We start from the raw sequence: 27,000 nt of genomic DNA on the forward strand, positions 1-27,000 counted from the left end.
AGTGACGGGAGGCATGGACAGGGGAAAGGGGCTTTTCTATGGCCACCTTGGAAAGATCCCTGGCTCAACCAGAAAAAAAGAAGACATCCAAAAAACAGTTCAACTAAATAATCGCATATTAGTTTTACCTCTGGGGGAAAAACAACCGTAACAAATCTTACTAAGTCAGCACAGACTGAAGTTCATGACTCTGAAATCGAACACCGATCAACAGAAGAAGAGTACTGAAGTAATCCAAGGGAATGAGAGATCATAAAGTAGGCTAAAATGCGCGCCTGAAACAAATTGCTTTGACGTGTCTATAGAGTGCAAGGCTACATGGAAAAGACCCCAAAAATATTCAAGAAAAATACAAAGAACAGATTCTAAGCACAGTGCCAAGGATCTCCTAAATCGTTTTTGATGACAGGTGAAGGCGGATCCATTCTGATATTTTATCTTGACCAAGATTTTTTTTAAGTCATTGATTTGACTCTGCCTTTAAAACTATATTTTTTGTCTGCAGTCACAGAAGGGAAGGTATGAGTGGAGGTCGTTTTGAATTTGATGATGGTGGAGCTTATTGTGGTGGCTGGGAAGGTGGCAAAGCCCATGGGCATGGGATCTGCACCGGACCTAAAGGACAGGGCGAGTTCTCCGGGTCCTGGAATTACGGGTTTGAGGTGGTTGGAGTCTACACCTGGCCCAGCGGAAACGCCTATGAAGGCTTCTGGTCGCAAGGGAAGCGCCATGGTCTAGGAGTTGAGACTAAAGGACATTGGGTTTACAAGGGAGAATGGACTCATGGCTTCAAGGGGAGATATGGCTTGAGGCTGAGTGTTGGTAGTGGGGCAAAGTATGAAGGAACGTGGAATAATGGATTGCAAGATGGATATGGCACAGAGACCTATGCTGATGGTGGTATGTTTTTTATTCCTTTATGTATATGTTGTCCTGAATCTGGTGGAGCCAGGGCTTGTTCAGCCTCACTTAATCATGTACTTCCTATACACATCATGGGAATCTTGCATTTGTAATATGTAATAACACTGTTATGACATCTTTGCACATCCATTAGCATCATTGACATCTGTCTTACCTGACATTTAACATTTGAAGAAGGTAAAGGGTAGAGGTAATTAATTACATAGGACAGGTATGCATTTTTGGTTTATGCTGATATATCCAGATGCATCTGAGAATATAAGAGCAGGGATATGAGAGGATTATCTACAAAGCACAATGGGCTATACACTACAGTACAATACTAATGTTCCATTTGGGTGTTTTATGAGCGAATGAGTGACTCAAGCTTGCAGCAGTGAAACAAGGAGAGGAACCCAAGTGTTGCTGCAGATGGTCCATTAGGATCTTGCCCATTCCTAAGGACCTCTTGCCAAACGATAGTGGCAGTGGATGGCACATTAGCGGTGTGTGTCAATACGAAAGTGTGTGCTATGATGTGGAATGTTAAGCTGTGTTTTTACGTGGAAGATATTGTTTTAATTGCTGTCACACGAACGAATGAACGCGCGCGCAAACACACACTCACACGCACACACACAAGATGTCATGGGCCTAGAGTAAAAGTGCTGATCTAGGATCAGGTCCCCCGCTGTCCATGTAATGATCTAAAAGGAAAAACTGATCCTGGATCAGCACTCCTACTCTGAGACATTTTATGGGGCCCCAAAGAACCGGTGAGAGAAATGAAAGGAACAGGAGGAGAAACACTGATTGCTCTACTGTTGAATGAATGAATAGTCAGAGGAGTTGGCAAACATACATACAGTAGAGATCTAGGACCAAGCTATATTTTCTCATACTGTCACTGTACACTTGAACCTGCTGAGAGATCACACCAATAATATCGGTGGCAGTGCTGTCTGTTTAAAGACCCTGGTGCCCTCAGTAGCTGACTCATCAGATTTGGGCCCTTTTGAGTGGTTGATAGGGAGGTTCTGACACCATGTGTCAGGAAGTAATAATAGCCCAGCAGACTGCTGTGTCCTCTTGGCCTGACGGTCCAGCTACAGCCAATGGCATCCAGACAAGTGTCTGATTTTGCATGAGAGACCCATGATTAGTTTGGGTCACATTAATAACTTTAGTTGAACTACAGTCTTTCCAACTATACTGAACAAAAATATAAACGCAACATGCAACAATTTCAAAGATTTTGCTGAGTTACAGTTCATAAAAGGAAATCAGTCAATTGAAATAAATTCATTAGGCCCTAATCTATGGATTTGTTGGTCACAGATACCTTTAAAAAAAGGTAAGGGCGTGGATCAGAAAACCAGTCAGTATCCAGTGTGACCACCATTTGCCTCATGCAGCGCGACACATCTCCTTCGCATAGAGTTCATCAGTCTGTTGCTTGTGGTCTGTGGCCTGTGGCCTGTGTCCCACTCCTCTTCAATGGCTGTGCGAAGTTGCTGGATATTGGCGGGAACTGGAACAGGCTGTCATACATGTTGATCCAGAGCATTCCAAACAAGCTCAATGTGTGTTATGTCTGGTGAGTATGCAGTCCATAGAAGAACTGGGACATTTTCAGCTTCCAGGAATTGTGTACAGATCCTTGTGACATGGGGCCGTGCATTATCTTGATAAAACATGAGGTGATGGCGGCAGATGAATGGCACGACAATGGGCCTCAGGATCTCATCACGGTATCTCTGTGCATTCAAATTGCCATAGATAAAATGCAGTTGTGTTCATTGTCTGTAGCTAATGCCTGCCCATACCATAACCCCACCGACACCATGGGGCACTTTGTTCACAACGTTGACATCAGCAAGCCGCTCGCCCACACGTGGTCTGCGGTTGTGAGGCCACTTGGAGGTACTGCCAAATTCTCTAAAACAATGTTGGAGGCGGCTTTTGGTAGAAATGAACATTCAATTGTCTGGCAACAGCTCTGGTGGACATTCCTGCAGTCAGCATGCCAATTGCACGCTCCCTCAAAACTTGAGACATCTGTGGCATTGTGTTGTGTGACAAAACTGCACATTTTAGAGTGGCCTTTTATTGTCCCCAGCACAATGTGCACCTGTGTAATGATCATTCTGTTTATTCAGCTTCTTGATATGCCACACCTGTCAGGTGGGTGGATTATCTTGGCAAAGGAGAAATGCTCACTGACAGGGATGGAAACAAATGTGTGCACAAAATTTGAGAGAAATAAGCTTTTTGTGCATATGGAACATTTCTGGGATTTTTTATTTCAGCTCATGAAACATGGGACCAACACTTTACATGTTGTGTTTATATTTTAGTTCAGTGTATGATACCTACTGTATCAAACCATATAGGCTGACTGTGCCAAGTTCTGGTTACTTTATTCTACTTTCAAAACAAAACCACTCATCTTGTCTCACTGTTGAAGTGCTTGCAATTATATAAGAGTGATCATTTGGTGTGAGTTAAAGAGCCAGCCCAAACATTTTCAATCAAATCAGAGGCCGGTGAAGCTTATTGCCTATTTCTCCAGATGCTAACATATCTATCAATTCCCTCTCTTGTCTTTCCAGGCACATTTCAGGGCCAGTTTACTGGCGGCATGCGACACGGGTACGGAGTACGTCAGAGCGTGCCTTACGGCATGGCGGCGGTCGTTCGCTCCCCTCTCCGCACCTCCCTCACCTCCCTCCGCAGCGAGCAAAGTAATGGCACCCTGCTTCAGCAGGACGTCCCCGTCATCATCGCCACCAACGCCGCCGGCCAGGAGGCCCGAGTCTCCACACCCACCCAGCTGGGACCCTCCCGGGGCGGCTTCGCCCTCACGCTCCAGGTGGACCCAGACGCTGTCAAGCCCAAGAAGAAGGGCCTGTTCCGAAGGGGGTCTCTCCTGGGGAAACTGAAGAAGTCTGACTCCCGTACTTCCTTATCCAGTGTGAGGAGCAAGCTAAGCTTCCTGGGAGCGAGGAGCGAGTCAGCGTTGAGTTCGGCGGCCAGCGATGTGGCCAGCGATGCCAACTCCACCATCAGTCTGGGAGACGAGAGCCTGGCCGGGGCAGAGGATTTCCCCCCTGTGGAGGCCGACATCGACGCCACCACCACAGAGGTTTACATGGGGGAGTGGAAGAACGACAAGCGTTCAGGCTATGGAATAAGCGAACGTTCCAGTGGGCTAAAGTATGAAGGTGAATGGCTAGACAACCAGCGACACGGCTATGGATGCACCACCTTTGCGGAAGGAGGGAAGGAGGAAGGAAAGTATATGAACAACATGCTGGTGAAGGCCATGAAGAAGAGGGTTATCCAACTGAAGGGCACCAAGATCAGGCAGAAGGTGGAGCGCAGTGTGGAGGGAGCTCAGCGGGCGGCGGCCATCGCCAAACAGAAAGCAGAGATCGCTGCCTCCAGGTATGGAATAGACCATACACATACATATTCATCACTGGGATAGACTAGGTGATCATGATCAGACACATTTTCAGTAACACTTTAGTAGCACCAAAATAACAATCACACTATTTCAACCTATTTACTGTCTATGTATAAACTATCACTTACCTACTTTCAAAAAACATTTTTAAATCCTTCAAGTACACCACATTTGTTCTCTATAACAACTTCCCCTGTGCCTCTCCTTCCACTATTCTCTTTAACAATTCACCAATAAATGCACCCACAAGAGCAAGGGTCTGCTTCAATGTCAATGTTTAATGTTTTAGACACGGATGCCTACCTCTGCATAGCAGTACATGGACAAGAGGGCTACTGTATGGCACTGAATGGTAAAAAGAGGTTGATGATGGAAAATAAAGACGCCATTGAGTTAGATCAGAATCAGCAGTTGCAGGTGTTGCTCCCGTGACTTCTCTGGCTGCGGTCACAATAGGAGCCAAAGAGGACAGAGAGGAAAAGGTTCCTTCTTCTGTGTGGAGTCATTATATACAGCTTGTAACAGACTGGAGAGAAAAGGACAATGTCTGCGTGCCACCCTGTCTGATCTAGTCTTGTTTGAAATTCTTCTGCAGCTATTTTTCCTGCTTTTCTTGTGTGCTATACAGTGGGCAACAGTTGTAGTAGAAGGCTGTTCATTGATACATTGGCACCACTGTTTGTTGACAGCACGGTGCCTCAAACAATGACCATGAAGGCCATTCTCTTCCTGCAGTGTATGGGTCAAAGTCAGCCATGTCACACAGAAATGACTGTCAAATTCCACAGGGGAAGCAATGAAATGGTTTCAGTTTATTGTGCAGCCCCCTTGGCAAGGTAAGGGGAATGTCAGGGAATCAAACAGACTTTTTAGAGAAAGGCCCACGTCACCATTACACCAATGTCCCTGCTATTTGGGATCTTTGGGACGTCCCTACCCCATTGAAGTTGACATTTAAAATGGTTAGGTAAGGGTTATGGTTAGGGTAAGGGTTAAGGTTAGGGTTTAGGGTGGGGATGTACCAAGGATCCCGAATATCAAGGACCTTGGTGTAATGGTGACGTGGGCCTTTCTCTAAAAAGTATGTTTAATTCCCTGACATCCCTCTTACCTCTGTCGTTTGCATCGTGTGTGACGTTAGGTATTGTGACAGGAAATCAATCGTTTTCCGTCATAAAATTGACAATAAAAGTATATATTTTATATTCTATTGCCTTCCACTATGAGCCACCACTACTTGGCAGTAAGGGAACTTATCTGCAGTGCACTTCAATTTAGATCGATACAGTACACTTTTGAGAGAGGGTGTTGGTTGAGACTCCCCTATTTGTTTAAGCTGATAGGGAAGGAAATCTCTGAGGCATCTCTTTACAATTAAGTTTTGATATCTGACCAAGCATATCAGAATATGATTTTGTTCTTTGTTTACTGTAGGCCGCCTAGACCTAATTTGTCCTTACATGCTTAGGCTACCGACACAGAGAAACCCAGTCACTGACTTTCAAGATGACAGAGGTTTCTTTCGTGCCTCACCATAGAAGGCAGCAGCTTTTAGATCTACTGTAAGCCACAGCAGCACCTGAAATAAGCCCTGTGTTTACAACAGTAGGTCTACATCCCAAATGGCACCCTATTGCCTTTATAGTGCACTACTTTTGACCAGGGCCCATAGGGCTCTGGTCAAAAGTAGTGCACTATATCGGGAATAGGTTGCCATTTGAGACACATACTTAGGCTCTGGCTGATGAACTGCAGATCCTGTGCTGACTCCTAGGCAGATGGAAATCTAAATATTTTACCATAGAGACAAGCCGTATTACAAGAATTATGGGACAAACGTGTTTTGTATTGTTTTAAGGTTCAGATACATCTTCTACAGACAGGCCTAGTCCCGAAGACTCCATGAATAGACATCTGAAACAACCAGAAGCCTTTTGAGGACATACTGTGAAAACCGACACTTAGTGGATTAAGGACACCACAGTGGTTATAACCTGTCTGGTCTCTTGACTTTTTCATCAATGGATGAGGTCAAATCTGATTGTCCCATACATCCAGCTCATTTTAGTGGTATCTGGAACCTCCAACAGCCAGTAATGCAATATTGATGCAAAATATTTTTAGCTAGTTAATCATATTGCTACTCTGTAAACAGTCATGAGAAGATTGTCACTTTTATTAGAGAAATAGAAAAGTACACACAACCGGGAAGTGATTGAATCACCCGTATATCCAGAGGAGTTTTCCATTGAAGCCCTCTGCTCTGTTGTTGTGGGGTGGAGGACAGGGCAGGGCAGCTAGCCAGGATGGTATCCTTTTGCATGATGTGAACCATGTCCCTGACAGCAGAGCAGCAGTGCTCCCTGTCCACTGCTCAGGCAACAGCCAAGGTGCCAGGGCCAAACAACCAGCAGACATTGTGATTAAGTCAGGGGTTTATAAATACAACCTGTTTATTAAACCTGGTCTCATAGAGTAGACGTAACATAGTAAATGTAAATCCGGACACTCAAATTAGTAAGATATGTTACGTTTGGTATGGTTACATAAGACAGAAGGTTACTTAAGGCAAAAACGGACAACTTTAGTATTTTAGCTTATTAGCAACTTTTCAACTACTTACTACTTTTTAGCTATGTTGCAACTACTTACCATGTTAGCTAACCCTAATCCTAACCTTAACCCTTTTAGCTAACCCTTCCCCTAACCCTAACTGTAACCCTTTAACCTAACTCCTAACATTAACCCTAACCTTAACCCTAACCTTGCTAATGTTAGCCAGCAAGCTAATGTTAGCATTAGCCACCTAGCTAACATTAGCCAAAACAAATTGGAATTCGTAACATATCATACATATGTTGTGCAAATTTGTAACATATTGTACGTTTTTCAAATTCGTAACATATTGTACGAATTGCAATTCATAACATATAGAACAAATTGCAATTCATAACATATTGTACAAATTTCAATCCGTAACATATCATACGAAATGGATGATGGACATCCACAAATTAATACGTACCATACGAAATGTAACATATACTAAATGGGTGTCTGGGATTTACGCACAGAATAATATGAAATGCTCTGAGACGAGGTTGGTTTATTGAGACACCCAGCTGCCCTCAGGTTAGGTTAGCTAATGCTCCCTCTCTGCCCCCAATGCCTCCCTGCCCTGACTTTCAGTTAATATTTTGAGTTATCCCTGGTCTTGTGTGTGTGTGTGTGCGTGTGTGTGTGTGTGTGTGTGTGTGTCTGATGTGGGCTGAGTCTCTTCAGAGTATCTGAAGGCAGAAGAGGCCACGGCTGTCTGGGACTGTCTGGGTGTAAATGACGCACAGAGAGAGAGAGAGGCCTAGTGTCAGTACTCAGTACGAACCGGAGCCCTGACTGGCTGACTAAATAAGGGCAGGCACATACTGTTGCTGTATCACAATCACAAGGGAATGCAGGCAACAGCTGATTGCTGTTGCTCTCCCGTCTTCCATCAACTTTCCTGCCCAGTCACAGTCAGCCACAGCCAAAGGATATTTTCTCTGCTAAATAGTCTACACTCTGTCTGACACGGTAGACTAGTAACGTCACGCCATAGTTTACTGTAGAAGTAGTACTGCTGTAAAACAGCTCATCAATGAACTAAAACAACCAAGTCTTGCTTACTTAAATGACCACAGGCTTGCTTCTTAAGACCTAAAAATGTAATACGTTTATTGTGTTAGAAACCTTGACTAAACCTGAAGACAACTTTGTTGCCTGTTGAAACAGTTTGCTAACCAATCCCCATGCAGTGACAAGGCTCTCAAACAGGTTTTAGCACTTACTGACTGGTAGCTAGTGGACAAGAAACCAGACCTGGGTTTAAATAGTATTTGAAATAATTTAAAGGACTGTAGCTGGGCTTAAATGAGCTTGCCTGGCACAATACAAACCTCACCTATCTGGCATTGAAGGCAGGCTAAAGCAAACAATAAAAGTATTTGAACGATTTCAAATAGTGTTTAAACCCAGGTCTGCTAGCAACACATCATGGACACCACAGCAGTTAGTAGCCTAGCGGACAGGCAACACATCATGGATACTAGGGCAGTTAGTAGCCTAGCGTACAGGCAACACATCATGGATACAAGGGCAGTCTGTAGCCTAGCAACACATCATGGATACTAGGGCAGTTAGTAGCCTAGCGTACAGGCAACACATCATGGATACTAGGGCAGTTAGTAGCCTAGCGTACAGGCGACACATCATGGATACTAGGGCAGTCAGTAGCCTAGCAACACATCATGGATACTAGGGCAGTCAGTAGCCTAGCAACACATCATGGATACCAGAGCAGTCAGTAACCTAGTAACTCATCATGGATACTAGGGCGGTCAGTAGCCTAGCAACACATCATGGATACTAGGGCAGTCAGTAGCCTAGCAACTCATCATGGATACCACAGCAGTCAGTAGCCTAGCGGACAGGCAACACATCATGGACACCACAGCAGTCAGTAGCCTAGCGGACAGGCAACACATCATGGACACCACAGCAGTCAGTAGCCTAGCGGACAGGCAACACATCATGGACACCACAGCAGTCAGTAGCCTAGCGGACAGGCAACACATCATGGACACCACAGCAGTCAGTAGCCTAGCGGACAGGCAACACCTCATGGACACCACAGCAGTCAGTAGCCTAGCGGACAGGCAACACATCATGGACACCACAGCAGTCAGTAGCCTAGCGGACTGGCAACACATCATGGACACCACAGCAGTCAGTAGCCTAGCGGACAGGCAACACATCATGGACACCACAGCAGTCAGTAGCCTAGCGGACAGGCAACACATCATGGACACCACAGCAGTCAGTAGCCTAGCGGACAGGCAACACATCATGGATACTACAGCAGCCCTCCTTGCGTCAGCAGGGGTGTCGAATGGTTTCTTGGTTCTAAATATGACCAAGCTCATAAGTATGTGGAGGTAAGATGTTGGCGTATACATTTACCACTCCTAGACTTACAGACGGTAGTGCTGATATGTTCATTCCCACTGGTCAAAAACCAGTTGAATCAACATTGTTTCTACGTCATTTAATCAAAAATAATTCAGCGTGATGACGTTGAATCAAAGTGGAAAACTGATTGGATTTGTAAAAACTCATCAATGTAAGGGAATTTCGTCTTTTAACCTTAATCTAATGACATGGTGACATTTAATGTTGATTTCACGTTAAACTCACGTTAGTTGACAACTCAACCAAATGTAAATCAAAACGGGACATTGAAATGACACCTGTGCCCAGGGGTTTTGCCTCAATGCAGCCAATCATAAGATTCGTAAATATGAGTGTTTGGGATAACACTTTCTAATCTAACCTTTGATCCCAGAGATTTTCCAAACGAACAAAAAGCTTATTTCTCTCAAATGTTGTGCACAAATGTGTTTACATCCCTGTTAGTGAGCATATCTCCTTTCCCAAGATAATTAATCCACCTGACAGGTGTGGCATATCAAGAAGCTGATTAAACAGCATGATCATTACACAGGTGCACCTTGTGCTGGGGACAATAAAAGGCCACACAACACAATGCTACAGATGTCTCAAGTTTTGAGGGAGCGTGCAATTGGCATGCTGACTGCAGGAATGGCCAACAGAGCTTTTGCCAGAGAATTGAATGTTAATTTCTCTACCATAAGCAGCCTCCAACGTCGTTTCAGAGAATTTGGCAGTACGTCCAACAGGCCTCACAACCGCAGACCACGTGTAACCACGCCAGCCCAGGACCTCCACATCTGGCTTCTTCACCTGCGGGATCGTCTGAGGAGAGGGGGGTGGTGCTGAGGAATATTTCTGTCTATGACAAGTTTGTGACAACTGACTGAGTGTCTTGCATTCGCTGGCTTCTTGCCCTCAGAATATGGGGGGTATCCTTTGGGGGAGTCTAAAAGTGCATAGGTATTTAGGTCGCAGCTTCATATATCAGACTTTGTTCAACAAACCTTTTGAAGTTAACCAATGAGTAGAGGATCACTATGTGTGATAAAACTGATGATTCTGTAGCCTGGGCCCAGATCTGTTTGCGCTGTCTTACCAACTCCTATGGTCATTGTCGTGCAATAGGAGTTGGCTATACAGCCCAAAAATATCTGTGACCAGGCTACGTAAAACCATCAGTGTAGGCTGGTCCCAGATCTGTTTGTGCTATCTTTCTTGCCAACTCCTATGGTTATTACCGAACCATAGGAGTTGGCTATACAGCACCAACCGATCTGGGACCAGGCTACCATCTGTATTCCAGAAACAATATACTAGCATTGGTGGCCCTCTCCTCGACGGTTCACTTCACACAAACAGATCTGGGACCAGGGCCTACACTGATGGTTTACTTTACAAGCAATCTAAGAGGACTGTGAGGAGTACTGCAGGTAGTCAAGAAGCACCATCTGTCGTGACACTCCTCCCACGGCACGGCACGGCACTGCCTGGCAACGCAACAGAACGGCCATTTTAGGAATCTCTAAACACTACATACCAGATCATGTTTGTTATGTGTTCCTTGAAGGAGCCCGTCATATCTGTGAAATGTTGACATTTTAGGCACATACTGTTTGTTCATTGAAGTCCCACTACACTCACCATACTGTTATAACTGCTATACTTTTATAACTGCCATTCTAGTCTCTGCCATTCTAGTGAGTCTCGAGACCAAGCCTTGCATTCTAAACACTGCTAACAGATTGTGTATATGGGGGATTGGAAGTGATGCAGACAATTACATTGATGGAAGTTACAATCTGTCTGCAATATTAAAGCTGATCTACCCACACAAAAAAAAAGAATGGTTTGTGTGAAGAATTGTATTTGTTTGAGTATTCATTTTGAGTTTTAGTGTTCAAGAGTTTGTCTTATATTAAGCTACGTCATATCCTAGTTCTTAAGCTTGTAAACGGCAGATGGGCTTGTCAGCTGTTCAATCGAGCAGACTCCCTGCCTCTCTGTTTGCCATTTTATCAAAATCTCAGCCTGTCTGAGACTACTGTATAAGAAGCAGTGAAGAAGCCCTTAAAAGTGGGATTGTTGACTTAAGAGCAGACAGCCTCCTCAGCCTAATTGTTCCGTTGGGGAAGTGCTTCCCATAGAATTAGGAATTAGAATACTAGAATCTTCGGACCATTCTGGAACTTTGAGGGTTTATGACATAGTCCCTCTAGTGATTTAATAGGATCTCTCAACCTGGTCTCATAGACTAGATGTAACATAGTAAACTAAAACCAGGACACTCAAATTAGTATGATATGTTACGTTTGGTATGGTTACTTAAGGCAAAAACAAAAGTAGGGTGGTTGGTCGGGGTGGATGGGTGAGCGTATAACGCAAATGTCTAGCAACCCAAAGGTTGCGTGTTCGAATCTCATCAAGGACAACTTTTGCATTTTAGCAACTTTGCAACTACTTGCCATGTTAGCTAACCCTTCCCCTAACCTTAACCCGTTAACCTAACCCTAATCATAACTGTAACCTTAACCCCTAACCCCTAGCCTTGCTAATGTTAGCCACCTAGCTAATGTTAGCCATCTAGCTAACATCAGCCACAACAAATTGGAATTCGTAAAATATCATACGTTTCGCAAATTCGTAACACATTGTACAAATTGCAATTTGTAACATAAAGTATCATACGAATTGTAATTCGTAATAAACATATCATACGAAATGGATGATGGACATCCACAAATTAACACATACCATATGAAACGTAACATATCACACTAATTGTAGTGTCCCGGATGTACTTTTACTATGTTACATCTACCCCTGAGTCCAGGTTGGATCTCTACAGTGCTGCCTTCCCCTCAAAGTCTTCAAGTGGATGGATCTATTTAAAGCCCCAGTGTAACGTTACAATATGTAAAGTATTCACAGAGTAATCACAATCAGTAAGACTCAGCCCCAGCCTGAGCCTGGGCCTGGGGTAGAGATATGTAGCATTGAACCCTGAACACACTCAGTCCTTCACTAGGGTTTATAATAACACCCTCACTTCTTCACTAGGGTTTATAATAACACACTCACTCCTTCACTAGGGTTTATAATAACACACTCACTCCTTCACTAGGGTTTATAATAACACACTCACTCCTTCACTAGGATTTATAATAACACACTCACTCCTTCACTAGGGTTTATAATAACACACTCACTCCTTCACTAGGGTTTATAATAACACACTCACTCCTTCACGAGGGGTTTATAATAACACACTCACTCCTTCACGAGGGTTTATAATAACACACTCACTCCTTCACTAGGGTTTATAATAACACACTCACTCCTTCACTAGGGTTTATAATAACACACTCACTCCTTCACTAGGGTTTATAATTACACACTCACTTCTTCACTAGGGTTTATAATAACACACTCACTCCTTCACTAGGGTTTATAATAACACACTCACTCCTTCACTAGGGTTTATAATAACACACTCACTCCTTCACGAGGGGTTTATAATAACTCACTCACTCCTTCACGAGGGGTTTATAATAACACACTCACTCCTTCACGAGGGGTTTATAATAACACACTCACTCCTTCACTAGGGTTTATAATAACACACTCACTCCTTCACTAGGGTTTATAATAACACACTCACTCCTTCACGAGGGTTTATAATAACACACTCACTCCTTCACTAGGATTTATAATAACACACTCACTCCTTCACTAGGATTTATAATAACACACTCACTCCTTCACGAGGGTTTATAATAACACACTCACTCCTTCACTAGGGTTTATAATAACACACTCACTCCTTCACTAGGGTTTATAATAACACACTCCTTCACGAGGGGTTTATAATAACACACTCACTCCTTCACGAGGGTTTATAATAACACACTCACTCCTTCACTAGGGTTTATAATAACACACTCACTCCTTCACTAGGGTTTATAATAACACACTCACTCCTTCACTAGGGTTTATAATAACACACTCACTCCTTCACTAGGGTTTATAATAACACACTCACTCCTTCACTAGGGTTTATAATAACACACTCACTCCTTCACTAGGGGTTTATAATAACACACTCACTCCTTCACTAGGGTTTATAATAACACACTCACTCCTTCACTGGGGTTTATAATAACACACTCACTCCTTCACTAGGATTTATAATAACATACTCACTCCTTCACTAGGATTTATAATAACACACTCAATCCTTCACGAGGGGTTTATAATAACACACTCACTCCTTCACGAGGGTTTATAATAACACACTCACTCCTTCACTAGGGTTTATAATAACACACTCACTCCTTCACTAGGGTTTATAATAACACACTCACTCCTTCACTAGGGTTTATAATAACACACTCACTCCTTCACTAGGGTTTATAATAACACACTCACTCCTTCACTAGGGTTTATAATAACACACTCACTCCTTCACTAGGGGTTTATAATAACACACTCACTCCTTCACGAGGGGTTTATAATAACACACTCACTCCTTCACGAGGGATTATAATAACACACTCACTCCTTCACTAGGGTTTATAATAACACACTCACTCCTTCACTAGGGTTTATAATAACACACTCACTCCTTCACTAGGGTTTATAATAACACACTCACTCCTTCACTAGGGTTTATAATAACACACTCACTCCTTTACTAGGGTTTATAATAACACACTCACTCCTTCACTAGGGTTTATAATAACACACTCACTCCTTCACTAGGGTTTATAATAACACACTCACTCCTTCACAAGGGGTTTATAATAACACACTCACTCCTTCACTAGGGTTTATAATAACACACTCACTCCTTCACTAGGGTTTATAATAACACACTCACTCCTTCACTAGGGTTTATAATAACACACTCACTCCTTCACTAGGGTTTATAATAACACACTCACTCCTTCACAAGGGGTTTATAATAACACACTCACTCCTTCACTAGGGTTTATAATAACACACTCACTCCTTCACTAGGGTTTATAATAACCCTGTGAGGTAACCAGAGAAGAATAGAAGAGAAAGTGTTGGGCAGGAGGAGGAGTCTCTGTAAAGTATGTTTAAATACAGTATACATCTTGAAGTGCTGTCAAGGTCCAACATTTGATATACATTTATTTAATGCAATATTATGTAGCCATTATGCCACACAGACACATTGTGCAGACACGATATACTGTATATTATAAAAGTTTCACAAACCTCTGTACATGCATTTTATTTATTTTTAAAGTAGTACACAGCAAATAGGTAAACTTGTTTAATGCAGTACCAGCAGACTGTGAATACTAATTTATTACATTTGCCTCTTATACAGTATTCTAATTAATAAATAACTTAATTAATTAACATAAATTAATATAATAATAAATCTGTGAATATAACATACAGTACAGGATAACAGGGCCCCTGCAAACCCCCTGGCAGTATCTCGTTGTCTGGGTCGACGTGTTAAAAGAGTAATTTATTTCTGTTCCAGCTCTCCAACGGCAGAATAGGACACCCTCTCCAGCTAATACTAATAATAAACCATGTAACCAACTCAACTCCACACAACAGCCCTATAGCCTTTTAAATGATTAGTAAACAATAATCTATGTAGTATTTTGGTCCATCTGAGTCTGGTTTTGGCTTGTTACAGTAACGTTGGTTTTTACAGCACAACCCCTGAGTTGGTTTGTGCTTTTGGTTCGTACCAGTATTCATCTCTTGGACTAGAGGGCTAGCTGGCTATAAGGCATAGGAACAGTGTTGGGGATGTTCTCTATGATTTATATAATCCAGACAAAGTGCCAAAGTATCTTTCCAAATAAATAGGAGGGGAATGAGGTCTATGGGGTGCTTGGGTTTGCAATGACAACAGTGATCACCTAAAACCTAGTGAAAGTGTAGCAGAATTTCCCAATCATTTTCACAGACAAATATTGTCATGATCAACGATCAGAATCTGATTAACAATGTTTCAACTTTTAGGTCAGATCTGTTTATTTGAATATTTGAATATTTGATCACGATGACATAAGTAGCTACAGATTTAGCATGCCATTGTAAAGTTTAACAGACAGGGATCACTGAAGATGCACTGTTGAGGTCCTTTGCTCCGCTAGGAGCTTTAACCTCCTGAGACCCAGCAATACATTTTTGTCCTCTCTAGTGGACATTCGTTTTTGGTCCGTATATCTAAAGCCACACGTGCCACTGTGTACCTTTTGAGAGGACATTCTGGGCTTTTCATTGATATCTCATGTGTGGGGGTGGCACCTTGTGTAAAAAAAAATTTGTGAGTCAAATTGTTTCTAATAGGTAAATATCTCAGCAATAGTTTGGTGAGTTTTCAGAGCAGTGTAATACTTTTTTCACATTAAAAAGGGCTTAATAAGAGCTTGTTAATAAATGTCCTCTGTAGTGGACATCAGGATGCGCTAACTATTGTTTTATACTCACTGTCCCCATTTACTTTAATGCTAAATGTTTCATAATTACCATCAACTGAGTCCTAATGGCCAATACAGTGCACATACAATAAAAAATTAATACAAATATTTTTTCAATTTATTTTTCTTTGTAATATGTTTTTTTCACCCCAAACATTTATGTGAAGTTTAAAAAAGGTATATATATACAGTTCATTCGGAAAGTATTCAGACCCCTTGACTTTTTCCACATTTTGTTACGTTACAGCCTTATTCTAAAATGGATTGAATAGTTTTTTCCCTCATCAATCTACACACAATAACCCATAATTACAAAGCAAAAACAGGTTTTTAGAAATGTTGCAAATGTATTAAAAATAAAAAAATTGAAATATCTAATTTACATACAGTACCAGTCAAAAGTTTGGACACACCTACTCATTCAAGGGTTTTTCTTTATTTTTACTATTTTCTACATTGTAGAATAATAGTGAAGACATCAAAACTATGAAATAACACATATGGAATCATGTAGTAACCAACAAAGTATTAAACAAATCAAAATATATTTTGTATTTGAGGTTCTTCAAATAGTCACCCTTTGCCTTGATGACAGCTTTGCACACTCTTGGCATTCTCTCAACCAGTTTCACCTGGAATGCTTTTCCAACAGTCTTGAAGGTGTTCCTACATATGCTGAGCACTTGTTGGCTGCTCTTCCTTCACTCTGTGGTCCGACTCACACCAAACCATCTCAATTGGGTTGAGGTTGGGGGATTGTGGAGCCAGGTCATCTGATGCAGCACTCCATCACTCTCCTTCTTGGTAAAATAGCCCTTACACAGCCTGGAGGTGTGTTGGGTCATTGTCCTATTGAAAAACAAATGATAGTCCCACTAAGCCCAAACCAGATTGGATGGCGTATCACTGCAGAATGCTGTGGTAGCCATGCTGGTTAAGTGTGCCTTGAATTCTAAATAAATCACAGACAGTGTCACCAGAAAAGCACCCCCACACCATAACACCTCCTCCTCCATGCTTTACGGTGGGAAATAAACATGCGGAGATCATCCGTTCACCCACACCGCATCTCACAAAGACACGGCGGTTGGAAGCAAAAATCTCCAATTTGGACTCCAGACAAAAATACACATTTCCACCGGTCTAATGCTCGTGTTTCTTGGCCGAAGCAAGTCTCTTCTTCTTATTGGTGTCCTTTAGTAGTGGTTTCTTTCCAGCAATTCGACCATGAAGGCCTGATTCACACAGTCTCCTCTGAACAGTTGATGTTGAGATGTGTCTGTTACTTGAACTCTGTGAAGCATTTATTTGGGCTGCAATTTAATTATTTGGGCTGGTAACTCTAATGAACTTATCCTCTGCAGCAAAGGTAACTCTGGGTCTTCCAATCCTGTGGCGGTCCTCAAGAGAGCCAGTTTCATCATAGCGCTTGATGGTTCTTGAAATGTTCCATATTGACTGACCTTCATGTCTTAAAGTAATGATGGACTGTCGTTTCTCTTTGCTTATTTGAGCAGTTCTTGCCATAATATGGACTTGGTCTTTTACCAAATATCTTCTGTATACCCCCCTACCTTGTCACAACACAACTGATTGTCTCAAACGCATTAAGAAGGAAAGAAATTCCACAAATTAACTTTTAAGAAGGCACACCTCTTAATTGAAATGCATTCCAGGTGACTATCTCATGAAGCTGGTTGAGAGAATTCCAAGAGTGTGCAAAGCTATCATCAAGGCAAATGGTGGATATTTTAAGAATCTCAAATATAAAATATATTTTGATGTGTTTAACACTTTTTTGGTTACTACATGATTCCAAATGTGTTATTTCATAGTTTTGATGTCTTCACTATTATTCTACAATGTAAAAATAAAGAAAAACCCTTGAATGAGTAGGTGTGTCCAAACATTGACTGGTAGTGTAAGTATTCAGACCCTTTACTCAATACTTTGTTGAAGCACCTTTGGCAGCAATTACAGCCTAGAGTCTTCTTGGGTATGATGCTACAAGCTTGGCACACCTGTATTTGGGGAGTTTCTCCCATTCATCTCTGCAGATCTTCTCAAGCTCTGTCAGGTTGGATGGAGAGCATCGCTGCACAGGTATTTTCAGGTCTCCCCAGAGATGTTTGATCGGGTTCAAGTCCGGGCTCTGGCTGGGCCACTCAAGGACATTCAGAGACTTGTCCCGAAGCCACTCCTGCGTTGTCTTGGCTGTGTGCTTAGGGTCGTTGTCCTGTTGGAAGGTGAACCTTTGCTCCAGTCTGAGGTCCTGAGTGCTTTGGAGCAGGTTTTCATCAAGGATCTCTCTGTACTTTGCTCCATTCATCTTTACCTCGATCCTGACTAGTCTCCCAGTCCCTGCTGCTGAAAAACATCCCCACAGCATGATGCTGCCACCACCACCATGCTTCACCGTAGGGATGGTGACAGGTTTCCTCCACACGTGACGCTTGGCATTCAGGTCAAAGAGTTCAACCTTGGTTTCATCAGACCAGAGAATCTTGTTTCTCATGGTCTTAGAGTCCTTTAGGTGCCTTTTGGCAAACTCCAAGCTGAGGAGTGGCTTCCATCTGGCCGCTCTACCATAAAGGCCTGATTGGTGGAGTGCTACAGAGATGGTTGTCCTTCTGGAAGGTTATTCCATCTCCACAGAGGAACTCTGGAGCTCTGTCAGAGGCCCTGACCAAGGCCCTTCTCCCCCGATTGCTCAGTTTGGCCGGGCGGCCAGCACTAGGAAGAGTCTTGTTGGTTCCAAACTTCTTCCATTTAAGAATGATGGAGGCCACTGTGTTCTCGGGGACCTTCAATGCTGCAGACATTTTTTGGTACCCTTCCCCAGATCTGTGCCTCGACACAATCCTGTCTCGGAGCACTACGGACAATTCCTTCGACCTCATGGCTTGGTTTTTGCTCTGATATGCACTGTCAACTGTGTGACCTTATATAGACAGGTGTGTGCCTTTCCAAATAATGTCCAAGCAATTGAATTTACAACAGGTGGACTCCAATCAAGTTGTAGAAACATCTCAAGGATGATCAATGGAAACAGGATACACCTGAGCTCAATTTCGAGTCTCATAGCAAAGGGTCTGAATACTTATGTAAATAAGGCATTTCTGTTTTTTATTTGTAATACATTTGCAAACATTTCTTTAAAACCTGTTTTCGCTTTGTCATTATGGGGTAGTGTGTGTAGATTGATGAGGAAACATTTTTATTAAATCAATTTTAGAATAAGTCTGTAACGTAACAAAATGTGGAAAAAGTCAAGGGGTCTGAATACTTTCCGAATGCACTGTATATAGTATATCAGGAGGAGAAGGAATAAGTCAAGTAACTCATTGTAAGGTTGGGTTTGTGGATATTGAGTAAATTAGGCTTTGTTTGTTTCCCTGCAGGACGACCCATGCTAAGGCCAAGTCAGATGCTGCTGATCAGGCTTCCCAGGCCTCCAACCAGGAGTCCAGCGTCGCCAGGGTGGTGGCCAGGGAACTGTCCCCTTCCTTCTATCAGCCAGGTATGTGAAGTGGACTTCTCAACTGTAGGACCCAGGGCATGATACTGACAAGAGATACAGTACACAAGAACCTGGATGTCCAGGCTTTTTCACATAGCTTCCAATAGCCACGTGCTGTACAAGACTTGGAAGTACAGTAATGCAATACTTTCAAGAACAGTATTGAAAAGTGAATTGAACGATATTACAAGGTATCTTGCGTCTTGCTGTACAGACCGATAGATAGATCTGTCTTTCTGCTGTTGCTACTGCTCTTTGCTTGGCTGAAGTAGGCTCTCCACAAGGGTAGTCACCTTTGAATGTCTAAAAAAAGGACCGTCTTACTTGGGTAGAGAGATCATATCAGTTTCCTTACAGGTCTGTCAGGGGCCCTTGCCCACGCAGTCAGGCCCCAAAGCCTCCTTCAGTGTGCCCCTGCATTTCTTTCCCCTCTCAGTCACTCACTACCCAGCCAGGACCCTGTGGAGTGCTTAGCAGATCTAAAAAGACACTGATAACAAGTTGTCACTGACTGTTGAGTGTCTGCCTGAAATGTCTGTCTTATGGTACAAATGGGCATACCCCACTGTGCATTCCACAATTAACTATCACTCACACAAAGCTGACAGGGAGAAACAGTGCTTGAGGATATAATATTTCCCAGATTCTACCTGCAAGAATCTTCCTGGATCTTCTTGAATGAAAAATTGGGGGCTAAACAACAGTATGTGATCGATCTTTTCTCACTCCATCTATTAGTATTTTTGTCTGTGTCTATGTTTGCTTGCCTGCACTTTAGGTCAGATAGCAAGTGGTTACATCAGATCCTGTAAATAGAAGGCTCTGGGTCAAGTCAGTATTTCAAATCCTACCATGCAGAATTGTTATAGGTTGTACATCAAGAACCAGCTAGCAGTTCATATTTCATTAGGCCTATATTACAGACTCAACTTGTTTGGTTTGGCATATTGCAATTCAGCTGTTAAGTTTAAAAGTCCACTCTGTGATATTTACAGCCTAAAGTACCATGTTTTTTAATCAGACTGTGAAAATGAGAACTATGAATAATCAATCTTAATGGGATCTTTAATGGGATCAGTAGTTGGTCTGTTTTCTCAGTTCAGCCGTAATCACCCCACATTAGGTTTTCTAGCAAGACGTTCCTGGGGTGACTGGAACAGGACTGTGTTACAAGCAGACAGTGGCTCCAAATACAAATAGAGACCTTGGTGAAACCCCTCAAATATAGACCTCAGTGATACCCCTCAAATAGAGACCTTGGTGATACCCCTCAAATAGAGACATTGGTGATACCCCTCAAATAGAGACCTTGGTGATACCCCTCAAATAGAGACCTTGGTGAAACCCCTCAAATAGAGACCTTGGTGGTACCCCTCAAATAGAGACCTTGGTGATACCCCGGAAACTCTATCCTTCACTGTCTGCACTTCTTAGCTAATAACCTCCAAAATATCTCACAGTAATACATTTTTGATTAGCTAAACAAATTAGTCTGATCTTTATCTAGTCTGATCTAGTCTTACACCTTGGCCAAACCAGCACTGCGCGTGCGCCATCGTGCGCATGTTGATTTTGTCTGTCCCTACCAGACTTGTTCATGGCAAGAAGATTAAAATACCAAAAACAACTGTGAACCAACTATATTAATTTGGGGACAGGTCGAAACACACATTAAACATTTGTGGATATTTAGCTAGCTTGCTATTGCTAACTAATTTATTGGGTTGTTATTTTACCTGAAATGTATATAGTCCTTTTTTTTTGCTGGATCTTTGTAGAATTGTGACCCATTTTGAGTCATACAAAATCTTGTGTTTTCTACTCCGACAATTAATCCACAGATAAAAGAGGAAACGTAGTTAGTTTTTCTTTAATTAATCTCTCCTTGTTCATCTTTCAATCACCCACGTGGGTTAGTATGCTCTTGAAAACCAATGAGTAGATGGAAGAGGTGGGACTTGCAGCTTGTCAAGCGTCTCAAATAGAACCAAGTTCTATTTTAGCTCCTGGATACGCAATTGCCCGCGAGCAGTTTTGATAATATGATTGAATAACATGTATGTGTACATTTATTTTGCAACGCTCACGCACGCAAAATGTCCGGTCTAGTCAGGGTGTTACCTTGTTGTTGAGATTAGAATCTCATCAAACATAATATTTATTCATGTTGTTCCACAGGCCCAGAGTACATGAAGAAGAGAGCACTACAGGAGATCTCAGAGGCCAATGAGCACACAGACCCTATAATGCATGAGCCACTGTTAGCAGAGCAGCCACTGACACCTGCTGAAAGCCCAATGCTGCACGACAGGCCTGGCTCCACTCCAGCCCGCACGCCCTCCCCCAGCCCAGCCGTCACCCCTCCAGCATCCAGGCACTCCAAACAGGGCAGCGTCAGCAAAGAGGATCCCCATCTGCTCGGCCCTGCTGGCTGGAACGGGGACAAAGGTGGTGGAAGTAGGGGGAGCAGCCGTCCCAATAGCAGAACCAACAGCCGACCCACCACCCCCTCGTCCAATGTGGCCACCACCACTCCCGCCCCTCCCACTGCTCCCCCTGAAGAGTGCCCCACTTCTGCCCCCATCCTTAGCAGCTGGGGGAACTCCCGTGCCTCCAGCCGCCTGAGCAACAAGGTAGAGCAGGGCTCCGACCTGGAGATCAAGCCCCTGGAGAAGACGGCCTCTGAGGCTAAAGTGCCCGACGCTGCTCCCTCGGTAAGAACCAGTGTCGCCTACTCAGAAGAAGAAGAACCACCCCCTCATCCCGCCACCAAAGTGTCTTCCAAAGCTGCCGTCACCCCCGAGCTTAATGCGGCAGAGCCCAAACAAAGAACAGAGTCGGTCAATGAACGACCAGTGTCCGCCGTATCTGAGAGCAAACCAGAGTCCAGCGCTCAGTCTGTCAATAAAGTGTCACCCAAGCCATCGCCGTCACCCAAGCCATCGCCAAAACGAGAGGCCAGTCCGGCTTCAAAACCTGACACACCTGCACCCAAACCAGCACCTAAGGTTGAACCCAAAGCGGAGGCCAAGCTGATGAAGAACATGGTAAAGAGCCCATGTACAAGTGAAGTTACAGCGCTAAATGAATTTGAGCAGGTAAGGCAATTCAAACACTCAATATCGTATGTAATGTTTTGACAAAAGATTCAGTCAAATGAAGACTGTTCTTACATGTTCTGTAGTACATTCTCCCATGACCTGAGTTCTAAAAGTAGACTCAAAACATACAGTAGGTCCTCTCTCTCCTCTTAAGTGCAAATTTGTAACAAGATGTTACTCTGGAGACTGTTTACTGCCGTTGGTGTTGGTCCTTTTAACCACACTAACCAGACTCCCTATCTCAGTAACATCCCCTCCTCCTTTCCTTCGTTATGTTAATAATTACCCCTCTAGTTATGTTTGTACATATTCTCAACAGCATTTCCTTTTTGACGACCACACTCAAGGCAATTCTCCCATTTCTGGTTGGGAGCGTACAATGAAATTATGAACAGATTACATGACATACACTACCGGTCAAAAGTTTTAGAACACTAATTCAAGGGTTTGTCTTTATTTTTACTATTTTCTACATTGTAGAAACTATGAAATAACACATATGGAATCATGTAGTAACCAACAAAGTGTTAAACAAATCAAAATATTTTATATTTGAGATTCTTCAAATAGCCACCCTTTGCTTTGATGACAGCTTTGCGCACTCTTGGCATTCTCTCAACCAGCTTCATGAGGTAGTCACCTGGAATGCATTTCAATTAACATGTGTGCCTTCTTAAAAGATAATATGTGAAATTTATTTCCTTCTTAATGCGTTTGAGCCAATCAGTTGTGTTGTGACCGCCACAGGAATGGAAGACCCAGAGTTACCTCTGCTGCAGAGGATAAGTTCATTAGAGTTACCTGCCTCAGAAATTGCAGCCTAAATAAAAGCTTCACGGAGTTCAAGTAAAAGACACATCTCAACATCAACTGTTCAGAGGAGACTGTGTGAATCAGGCCTTCATGGTCGAATTGCTGGAAAGAAACCACTACTAAAGGACACCAATAAGAAGAAGAGACTTGCTTGGGCCAAGAAACACAAGCAATGGACATTAGACCAGTGGAAATTTGTCCTGGAATTCCAAATATGAGATTTTTGATTCCATCCGCCGTGTCTTTGTGAGACGCAGTGTGAGTGAACGGATGATCTCCGCATGTATATTTCCCACCATAAAGCATGGAGGAGGAGGTTGTATGGTGTGGGGGTGCCTTGCTGGTGATACTGTCTGTGATTTATTTAGAATTCAAGGCACACTTTTTTGTTTTGTTGTTGTTGGTATTTTACCCCTTTTTTCTCCCAATTCCATGGTATCCAATTGGTAGTTACAGTCTTGTCCCATCGCTGCAACTCCCATACGGACACGGGAGAGGCGAAGGTCGAGAGTCGTGCGTCCTCCGAAACACAACACAACCGAGCCACACTGCTTAACCCGGAAGCCAGCCGCACCAATGTGTCGGAGGAAACATCGTACACCTGGCGACCGAGTCAGCGTGCACTGCGCCAAGAACATCCCTGCCGGCCAAACCCTCCCCTACCCTGGACAATGCTGGGCCAATTGTGCGCCGCCCCATGGGTCGCCCGGTCGCGGCCGGCTGTGAAATAGCCTGGACTCTAACCAGGATCTCTAGTGGCACAGCTAGCACTGTGATGCAGTACATTAGACCACTGCGCCACTCGGGAGGCCTAGAATTCAAGGCACACTTAACCAGCATGGCTACCACAGCATTCTGCAGCGATACGCCATCCCATCTGGTTTGGGCTTAGTGGGACTATCATTTGTTTTTCAACAGGACAATGACCCAACACACCTCCAGGCTGTGTAAGGGCTATTTGACCAAGAAGGAGAGTGATGGAGTGCTGCATCAGATGACCTGGCCTCCACAATCCCCCAACCTCAACCAAATTGAGATGGTTTGGGATGAGTCGGACCGCAGAGTGAAGGAAAAGCAGCCATCAAGTGCTCAGCATATGTGGGAACTCCTTCAAGACTGTTGGAAAAGCATTCCAGGTGAAGCTGGTTGAGAGAATGTCAAGAGTGTGCAAAGCTGTCATCAAGGCAAACGGTGGCTATTTGAAGAATCTCAAATATAAAATATATTTTGATTTGTTTAACACTTTTTTTGGTTACTACATGATTCCATATGTGTTATTTCATAGTTCTGATGTCTTCACTATTATTCTACAATGTAGAAAAATTGAAAATAAAGAAAAACCCTTGAATGAGAAGGTGTTCTAAAACTTTTGACCGGTAGTGTACATTTTTCTCTAGCAACCAACAGCTACCATCAGTAGCTCTAAGTATAGCTAAGAAAATTCATATTTTGTCATCCAGATGACCAATTCCGATATATGAAAATATGGAAATATACGTAGGTGACTGTTACATAGCAACAGTTGTTTGTTCTGAATTATTATGGAGGTTTTAGATGCTGTGCAGACTAGGGGTTTGTCTGGTACGTGAGCCCTAAGTAGTCTGCCCTATAAGGCATGTACTCTAGGGGAGGTTTTTCCATAGCTCAGGCCCCCTGTGTTGAAAGAGGCATACTGCAAATGAGAACCTACCAGTCGGCCACAGCTGATGTAGACAGATGGTGTTTCTTATAATGCAGCAGCTTCTCTCCCCGTCACCATATTTAAAAATGGTTGTTACTAGAGTCATTACATAATTGCTACACAGGAATAGATGCAACTTAAATGTAAAATGTTACCATAAGGCTCAATGGGATTTTATATTCATCCCATTCATATTGCTGTTGTTTTATAGATCTATAGAAGTTTAAAAGTACTTTACTGGTATATTAATTGTTCTAACAACATCTGCTGCTATCTTGACTGCTACTATCTTGAACAGATTTATCTCAACATGACAAACCTGTATAAATAAAGGTTAAATAAAACATTAAATGTATCTACTGTACCTCTCTCTTTTCCAGGGTCCGAACACCATCATGATAACCATGGTGATTCTGCTCAACATTGGCCTGGCCATTCTCTTCGTACACATCTTGTCATGAAACTCTGTTGACCCAGGTAACTACCACAGCTCTCTGACTGTCCTGCCAATTACAGATATACACTGAAAGGTACCTGTTGCTTTCGTTTCAAGCAGTCAAAACACAATTGCTCTCAACTTCTTACCCTTGCAACATGTAAGGAAATGTCTGATTACAACAAGAGTTACTGTTTTGACTCCGAGGTACTTCAAGGTGATAATGTTGATGAGACATATTAACTTGTCTTCATATTTGTTTTGTCTGCTTGAACTTTTTCCCACAGGTCACCAGCTTGCATTAGTGTTGAGGTAAGATTGCCCACATTTTTAAGCAAGGATCATCCAGAACAAAGAGAAAATTCAAGCCTTATATGGAAGGAAACTGACAACAGCTTCTCCACACACAGCCTCTTGTGACTGTGTTGAGGATCTTTGTGGCTAAACTGATTTTCAGATGCTTGGAATATCTGGAGCCGAATTGAAGGACATATGAATCCATATGAATCAAGACTGAAGGACATCAATGAATCTGAATGTCAGGAAGAGGGTCTGAATGGACACTGTGCTTGTAAAGGGGGTAACCACTGGTGAGTTTCAGTATCTACACTGGAGATGGCATTGCGTGTTATACACTGGTGAAGTCTACGCTAACAAGGAAATGTCACTGTTTCTGAGTCCCAACTAAAGCACCGTGTGTCATGTTTTATCAAACACATTAACACCGACAGATTAGAGTGGTTGTTGACTGGACAGGTGAGGTTGTGTTCACACAGTCAGCTCATTTCTGATATTTTTTCCACTAATTGGTCTTTTGACCAATCAAATCAGATCTTTTCACATCAGATCTTTTTCAGAGATGATCTGATTGGTCAAAAGACCAATTAGTGAGAAAGAAAATCAGAATTGGGCTGCCTGTCTAAACTCAGCCTTGGTGTCAGGAAATGATTAGTTATGTAATTAGATATGTATTTAACCGATAGCTTGCCTATAGAAATGTAATCTCTTGGAAAATCTCAAATAAACGGGATATCCATCACTCATTTTTTCCTTGAAATTTAGTTTGATAGATCAGGGTTTTCCAAACTTGGTCCTCGGGACCCCAAGGGGTGCACATTTTGGTTTTTGCCCTAGCACTACACAGTTGATTCAAACAATCAACTAATCATCATTTGAATCAGCTGTATAGTGTTAGGGCATAAAACCAAAACGTTCACACCATGGGGTCCCGAGGACCGAGTTTGGGAAACGCTGAGATAGATGAAGACAGTAATGATTAGCTGTTTGGGGGGTAATACTCAGTGTTCCAATTTATAATAAAAAAATTATATATATATATATATATTATGCCACTATTAGTTGATCTGTTTTCTTTTTTTTGCGATATTCTCAACTTTCTTCAGTAGACATCAGTAAAGACATCTCACAGTCTCGTTGACGCCGTCTCTTTGACGGGACAGGGCTCTTGTAAGACATGAAATGCAGAATCTTGATTCGACAACGCCTGAGAATCAGTGATTCTTTTAACCGCAATGACAATGCAACCCACCACAGCAGTGCAATGTAATGTACAGCTATGTTTTCACATCAAATATTTTCTTTCCAAGGCAAATGATTG

At 42.7% G+C, this 27,000-nt stretch overlaps 1 protein-coding gene across 1 annotated transcript; it reads left to right on the top strand.

Moving 5' to 3' along the window:
* Positions 1–521: 521 nt before the first annotated feature.
* Positions 522–25,699, top strand: LOC311147687 (junctophilin-2-like; the record flags this gene model as incomplete). Its single annotated transcript, XM_084184442.1, has 6 exons — positions 522–900; positions 3,516–4,350; positions 19,233–19,351; positions 21,530–22,449; positions 25,327–25,423; positions 25,670–25,699. 5 exons carry the CDS (start codon positions 522–524, stop codon positions 25,405–25,407), a joined length of 2,334 nt encoding a protein of 777 aa, XP_084040568.1. The 3' UTR covers positions 25,408–25,423; positions 25,670–25,699.
* Positions 25,700–27,000: the final 1,301 nt, after the last annotated feature.

The sequence above is a fragment of the Coregonus lavaretus genome (assembly GCF_964263955.1).
Source record: "Coregonus lavaretus genome assembly, chromosome: 20".
Lineage (NCBI taxonomy): Eukaryota > Metazoa > Chordata > Actinopteri > Salmoniformes > Salmonidae > Coregonus > Coregonus lavaretus.